Source organism: Topomyia yanbarensis, unplaced genomic scaffold (genome assembly GCF_030247195.1).
Source record: "Topomyia yanbarensis strain Yona2022 unplaced genomic scaffold, ASM3024719v1 HiC_scaffold_14, whole genome shotgun sequence".
Taxonomy (NCBI): Eukaryota; Metazoa; Arthropoda; class Insecta; order Diptera; family Culicidae; genus Topomyia; species Topomyia yanbarensis.
Genome location: NW_026683316.1, coordinates 18861 through 26523, shown reverse-complemented (window position 1 = coordinate 26523; position 7663 = coordinate 18861). Strand labels below are relative to the sequence as shown.

Sequence of the window (7663 nt, the reverse complement as noted above, 5' to 3'; positions counted from 1 at the left end):
AGAGAGGGGGCGAAAGATTTTTTTTATGAAAAAATTTTAAAACAAGGAATTCAATAGTAATAATTTTTAGGAAATATTTACAGTTATCTTAAAACTAACAATATAGTTTGGTACACAAAAGGGGGAACAAATATTTATGAGAAAATTCGCAGGTGTTTTAAGACTAGGGATACAATTCTATTTACAAGATGGGGGACAATAGTTTTAACAAAGAGGTAAAATTACAACTATCTTAAAACTAGGAATACAGAATACAAATTTGAACTTTTTTAGCGGAGACTTATGCTTGGTCAAGATATTCAGAGGGGGGCTGTGGAAGCAGTTGTATCAAGGACAGGGGAGAGAAAGCGTAGATGGTGACCGGGAGAGAAGAGCAAAACTTGCAACTTTCGCTCAAACGGGAGATCAGCGAAAGATTACCGCCTCAGTCTAGTAGGTCGGATTGGCGGATGGTATTCTTCGGACCCGCGGGGAATCCTTCAAAAGTCATCGGACCTTGAGTCGCTCTCGCTTCAGTTTCCGTAGTGGTAAGTGCGACGGCGGTTACATAGTTGCAGTCTGGAGCTGATCGGTCCCACAAGGCAAGAGAAAGCTTCTAAAACGAGAAATAAAAAGAGAGGGGCTAAATTGGGATATTTGCCGTTTTTATGAAAGTATAAATAAGGGACATATAGGGGAAATCACGATTTGCCAGTATATCTCGGACTGGGACATTGGGTGGTCTACCTCGGGCCCGAAGGGAATCCTTTAACTGAGACCTGGCGTCCAAGTACCCGGCGCATACCCAGACAACGTGCTCGATGTCGTGATAGCCCTCGTCACAAGCGCACAGACTACTCTCCGCAAGCCCAATACGCCGCAGATGCGCATCCAAGGTGTAGTGGTTGGACATAAGTCGGGACATTACACGAATAAAATCCCGACCCACATACATCCCCCTGAACCAAGGCTTCGTTGATACACTTGTTTTTGGGGGGTTGTGCCAACGTAAGGACTCGATTCACACTCACAAAAACGCGACGCGAGACAGGACACAACACTTATTGTCCTTACTAACTTTAAAAAAGGATTAAAAATTACCTGTTTGTCGACCGGTTTCGGGCTCGATGTTGCCCATCTACAGGACGATGTCCGACTGATTACTGGATTACACATACAATCATACTGCGTGCAGTACTCGTCGAGAAGAGAGTTAAAAAAAAACACAAAAATTCACTGAATTTTCAGGTTTGTCAAGTGGAAAAGGGGTGATGATATTGGCGCGTCGTCCTCGTTCATAAGCACGTGTTCAGCATTGGCTATGTACATTGATTCCCATGCGTTCAGGTGTGCAGCTTTCCGTACAGTTTTCACGAGTTTCGCACTGTCCCAGTCTATGGTGTGATTGTGGGCTATAGTGAATGCGGACTTTGAACTTTCGGCGAGTTTGTCCAATATATACTGCGGGGCAATCTTTACAGGGGATTTGGTAGATCCCCGATTTTTGATCGGTTGGAACCTTGTCTTTTAGATTACACAAGAGGTCTTTCAAGGTGTTACCACTTTTGTATGCGACTTGGTAACCATGCTGTTTTAGGACGGTTTGGACAGGGTTAGTAATTTTGGGGTAAAACGGCAAGCAGATTCTACGTTCCTGTTTTTTATCCGGCTCTAACGTTGTCGCGTTTTGTCTGTGCTTTTTCCTTTTGTGTTTTCTTAGAATTTTGTCCACAAATCTTTTTTCATACCCGTTCAATACAGCAGCTTTGTATATTTTTTCCCGCTCGGCCTGGAATTCTTCATTTTCCATCGGTACATTGAATAGACGGTGGGCCATGGAATGGAAGGCTGCTTGTTTTTGAGCGCCGAAATGGTTAGAGTCGGAAGTTATGTATCTGTCTGTGGATGTCGCTTTTCGGTAGATCCCGAATTTTAGTTTGTTGTCCGCTTTCCTGGTTATCATCAGGTCTAGGAATGGCAATTTCCCTTCTATTTCCTTCTCTACCGTAAACTTTATTGTACTGTGACGGGAGTTCAATAGGTCAAGGGTCTGCGTTAGATAGCGTTCTTTCACGGCTGCGAAAATGTCGTCCACGTAGCGTCTCCAAACTCGAGGGAAGAGCTTTTCTTTGCCTAAAGCTAACTCGAAATCGCTCAGGAAAACGTCTGCTAGTAGAGGCGAAAGCTTGTTGCCCATGCTAAGACCAAACGTTTGCTTGTAGAACTTCCCTCTAAACGTGAAGAAGTTCTGCTTCATGCAACACTCTGCCACTGAAAGGTAAGCTTCGACCTGATAAGGTAACACGCGGTTTCGCTCCAGATGTCGTCGAAGACTTTCCAAGGCGTCAGATACTGGTACGTTTGGGAATAAAGCAGTCACATCAAACGATACCAGAACTTCCCCCCGCCTGGCCTCAAAATCTTTCAGTTGCTCCACCAAATCTATGCTGTTTTTTACACTTTTTCCGTGAGTAACAGGGTACTTTTTCATTTCATCCACCAGCCAAGCAGCCATCTTCTCGGTGGGCGCGCAAATGTTAGATGAGATTGGCCGCATTGACACTGGGTTTTTATGAATTTTTGGCAGGCAGTACAGTGAAGGGACTTTCGGGTTCGGAACGTGGAATCTCCGTTCGAATTTTTCTTCTCCCATCAAACGAGCGACCTTCTGACGGACAGTGTTTGCCTCCTCTATCATTACGTTGAGCGGGTCTTTCGGCTTACCGTTTTTATATTTGCACTCTTCGTACGGACCAGTACTAATCATGTCGAGAACGCGACGATCGTAATCTTGTTTGTCCATGATCACAACAGCATTTCCTTTATCTGCCCGAGAGTACACCACGTCCCGGGCTTTCAGTTCGCGAATTACGTTCGACACATCGGTGCTTGACCGTTGCTCTTCGGACCTTCTGTTAACTTCATCCGGGAAGCAATGCTCGAGATCATGTCGGATGGCTGACTTCGACGTGAAACTGTTGTACTGTATGGCGCTTTCAATATTATTCACTGTTTCGGCAAGTGGGGGATGTGAAGGAGGGGCTGCATAGTTTAATCCCTTGTTCAGCAGATCCAGCTCAGCTTGTGATGGCTGTGTGGACGAGAGATTTATCACAAAATTGTCGATGATCTGCGGGGGGCGCTTTGATTTCTTTGGAGACTGTGCATGGGCGAGAGAAAGCAATTTTTTCCCGTGCCTCTGCTTCGTCCTTCTCACGCGCTGCCACAGATTGTGATTTATTTCACTCATCGCTGTCTGCCAGCACTCGCTCCGTTCTACCAAGCACCGGTGAACAATACACTCCGCTGTGGTGTGGTAAGTAACCTGCTTTAATAGCTGCAAGTGTAGGGAGTACAACTTTTCTTCCACCACGGACAATTGCTTGTGTTTGCACTTAATTTCTTCAGTAAGCCAGATTCTTCGCGCACTTTTAGCTGCCTTCTCACTGGATTCACTGCTTGTGGACGGTTTTATATGTATAAACTTCGGTATTAGACCTCTTCTTTTGCACCTTGTGAGGAATTGGATGGCTCGTTTGATGGGAGAAGAAAAATTCGAACGGAGATTCCACGTTCCGAACCCGAAAGTCCCTTCACTGTACTGCCTGCCAAAAATTCATAAAAACCCAGTGTCAATGCGGCCAATCTCATCTAACATTTGCGCGCCCACCGAGAAGATGGCTGCTTGGCTGGTGGATGAAATGAAAAAGTACCCTGTTACTCACGAAAAAAGTGTAAAAAACAGCATAGATTTGGTGGAGCAACTGAAAGATTTTGAGGCCAGGCGGGGGGAAGTTCTGGTATCGTTTGATGTGACTGCTTTATTCCCAAACGTACCAGTATCTGACGCCTTGGAAAGTCTTCGACGACATCTGGAGCGAAACCGCGTGTTACCTTATCAGGTCGAAGCTTACCTTTCAGTGGCAGAGTGTTGCATGAAGCAGAACTTCTTCACGTTTAGAGGGAAGTTCTACAAGCAAACGTTTGGTCTTAGCATGGGCAACAAGCTTTCGCCTCTACTAGCAGACGTTTTCCTGAGCGATTTCGAGTTAGCTTTAGGCAAAGAAAAGCTCTTCCCTCGAGTTTGGAGACGCTACGTGGACGACATTTTCGCAGCCGTGAAAGAACGCTATCTAACGCAGACCCTTGACCTATTGAACTCCCGTCACAGTACAATAAAGTTTACGGTAGAGAAGGAAATAGAAGGGAAATTGCCATTCCTAGACCTGATGATAACCAGGAAAGCGGACAACAAACTAAAATTCGGGATCTACCGAAAAGCGACATCCACAGACAGATACATAACTTCCGACTCTAACCATTTCGGCGCTCAAAAACAAGCAGCCTTCCATTCCATGGCCCACCGTCTATTCAATGTACCGATGGAAAATGAAGAATTCCAGGCCGAGCGGGAAAAAATATACAAAGCTGCTGTATTGAACGGGTATGAAAAAAGATTTGTGGACAAAATTCTAAGAAAACACAAAAGGAAAAAGCACAGACAAAACGCGACAACGTTAGAGCCGGATAAAAAACAGGAACGTAGAATCTGCTTGCCGTTTTACCCCAAAATTACTAACCCTGTCCAAACCGTCCTAAAACAGCATGGTTACCAAGTCGCATACAAAAGTGGTAACACCTTGAAAGACCTCTTGTGTAATCTAAAAGACAAGGTTCCAACCGATCAAAAATCGGGGATCTACCAAATCCCCTGTAAAGATTGCCCCGCAGTATATATTGGACAAACTCGCCGAAAGTTCAAAGTCCGCATTCGAGAACATAAGCTTGCTGTCGACCACGAAAGAGGCAACGACTCCAGTGTGGCAGTACACACTATAGCCCACAATCACACCATAGACTGGGACAGTGCGAAACTCGTGAAAACTGTACGGAAAGCTGCACACCTGAACGCATGGGAATCAATGTACATAGCCAATGCTGAACACGTGCTTATGAACGAGGACGACGCGCCAATATCATCACCCCTTTTCCACTTGACAAACCTGAAAATTCAGTGAATTTTTGTGTTTTTTTTTAACTCTCTTCTCGACGAGTACTGCACGCAGTATGATTGTATGTGTAATCCAGTAATCAGTCGGACATCGTCCTGTAGATGGGCAACATCGAGCCCGAAACCGGTCGACAAAAAGGTAATTTTTAATCCTTTTTTAAAGTTAGTAAGGACAATAAGTGTTGTGTCCTGTCCCGCGTCGCGTTTTTGTGAGTGTGCTTCGTTGATACCTTTGGGATAATGGAATGTAGCCATCGTCCAAGTTCACCATTGCTCCACGAGGTTTGCCAACTGTTGAGTGTCCTCTGACGACAAATACTAAAAAATTCGTTGAAGCAGATTGGTCTTTCGTATATGTCACCATTTAATGCGCCCACCTTTGCTAATGAGTCGGCCTTTTCATTGCCCGGGATAGAGCAATGAGAGGGGACCCAAACAAAGGTAATTTGATAAGATTTTTCAGATAACGTACACAAGGACTCCCGTATCTTCCCCAGGAAATATGGGAATTGCTTTTTGGGCTTCATCGCACGAAGAGCCTCGATGGAGCTGAGGCTGTCCGAAATGATGAAGTAGTGATCTGTGGGCAGAGTGTCGATGATCCCAAGGGTGTACTGAATTGCAGCTAACTCTGCGACGTACACTGAAGCGGGATCATTGAGCTTGAATGAAGCGGTGATAGTATTGTTGAAGATACCGAAGCCAGTGGACCCATCGAGATTTGATCCGTCAGTGTAGAACATTTTGTCACAGTCGACTTCTCGGAATTTATTATAAAATATATTGGGGATCACTTGCGGGCGTATATGGTCCGGGATTCCACGAATCTCTTCCTTCATGGATGTGTCGAAGAATACAGTAGAATCAGAAGTATCTAGTAAACGAACACGGCTGGGAGTATATGAAGAAGGATTAATGCTCTGTGCCATGTAGTCGAAGTACAAGGCCATAAATCGGGTTTGAGAATTAAGCTCGACGAGCCTCTCGAAGTTTTCAATTACCAACGGGTTCAGAATGTCGCATCGGATGAGCAATCGATATGAGAGTTCCCAAAATCGATTTTTTAGCGGAAGAACGCCCGCCAGCACTTCGAGACTCATCGTATGGGTCGAGTGCATGCAACCCAAGGCAATGCGCAAGCAACGATACTGGATTCTCTCCAGTTTGATGAAGTGTATGTTCGCAGCGGAGCGGAAACAGAAACACCCGTACTCTATCACCGACAATATCGTTGTTTGGTATAACCTGATCAGGTCTCCTGGGTGAGCACCCCACCATGTTCCAGTTATTGTTCGGAGAAAATTGATCCTTTGTTGGCATTTCTGTTTCAGATACCTAATGTGACATCCCCAGGTACCTTTAGAGTCGAACCAGACCCCGAGATATTTAAATGTGAAAACCTGGTTGATCGTTGCACCCATTAATAGAAGCTGGAGTTGCGCCGGCTCACGCTTCCTAGAAAAAACAACCAACTCAGTTTTCTCCGTGGAGAACTCAATACCCAGCTGAAGAGCCCAAGCAGACAAATTGTCCAAGGTATTTTGTAATGGTCCTTGCAAGTCGGCAGCTTTGGGCCCTGTAACAGAGACCACGCCGTCGTCTGCAAGTTGCCTTAGCGTGCATGAATTGGCAAGACAATCGTCAATGTCATTCACGTAGAAATTGTAGAGCAGGGGACTTAGACATGAGCCCTGGGGAAGACCCATGTAGCTAAATCGCGATGTTGTTAAATCGCCATGCGAAAAGTGCATGTGCTTTTCAGACAACAGGTTTAGCAAAAAGTTATTTAAAATTGGCGAAAGACCATGCTGGTGCAGCTTCTCTGACAGAATGTTGATAGAAACTGAGTCAAAAGCCCCCTTAATATCCAAGAAGACTGATGCCATCTGCTCTTTGTTAGCATAGGCCATTTGGATTTCTGTAGAAAGCAACGCAAGGCAATCGTTCGTCCCTTTGCCTTTGCGGAAGCCAAATTGTGTATCTGACAGTAAGCCATTTGCTTCAACCCAATTGTCGAGGCGAAACAAGATCATTTTCTCGAACAACTTCCGAATACAGGACAGCATTGCAATCGGCCGATATGAGTTGTGGTCGGAGGCTGGTTTTCCTGGTTTTTGGATGGCGATGACCTTCACTTGCCTCCAGTCATGAGGGACAATGTTACCCTCAAGAAACTTGTTAAATAAATTCAACAAGCGCCTTTTTGCAGTGTCAGGTAGATTCTTCAGCAAGTTGAATTTGATTCTGTCTAACCCTGGGGCGTTATTGTTGCATGATAAGAGAGCAAGTGAGAACTCCACCATCGAAAACGGTGTTTCGTTCGCGGTATCGTGAGGAGACGCGGCGCGGTACGTTTTCTGTACCGGGACAGAGTCCGGACAGATCTTCTTGGCGAAAGCAAATATCCAACGGTTTGAATATTCCACGTTCTCGTTGGTACTATTACGGTTACGCATACGTCGAGCCGTACCCCAAAGAGTGCTCATCGCTGTTTCTCTCGTTAACCCGTCGACGAACCGGCGCCAATAACTACGTTTTTTGGCTTTCATTAGACTCTTCATTCGCCTTTCTAACGACGCGTACTGTAGATAGCTAGCGGGTAACCCGTCTTCCCGGAAGGCCTTATATGCAGTGGACTTTTCCGCGTACAGCTCTGAGCACTCTTTATCCCAC

The 7663-nt window shown here is 45.4% G+C and overlaps 2 protein-coding genes across 2 annotated transcripts; one reads left to right on the top strand and one right to left on the bottom strand.

Annotated features, from left to right (window-relative positions):
- Nucleotides 1-1288: 1288 nt before the first annotated feature.
- LOC131694763 (uncharacterized) lies at nt 1289-3229 on the bottom strand. The gene has a single exon (XM_058983256.1). It carries the CDS (start codon nt 3227-3229, stop codon nt 1289-1291), a length of 1941 nt encoding a protein of 646 aa, XP_058839239.1.
- Nucleotides 3230-3656: 427 nt separating this feature from the next.
- LOC131694767 (uncharacterized) lies at nt 3657-4997 on the top strand. The gene has a single exon (XM_058983269.1). The coding sequence runs from the start codon at nt 3657-3659 to the stop codon at nt 4995-4997; it is 1341 nt and encodes a 446-aa protein (XP_058839252.1).
- Nucleotides 4998-7663: the final 2666 nt, after the last annotated feature.

Excerpts from the sequence above, each read along its gene's own strand:
- LOC131694763 (XM_058983256.1), bottom strand. The coding sequence starts at position 3,229 with ATGAGTGAAATAAATCACAATCTGTGGCAGCGCGTGAGAAGGACGAAG.
- LOC131694767 (XM_058983269.1), top strand. The coding sequence starts at position 3,657 with ATGGCTGCTTGGCTGGTGGATGAAATGAAAAAGTACCCTGTTACTCAC.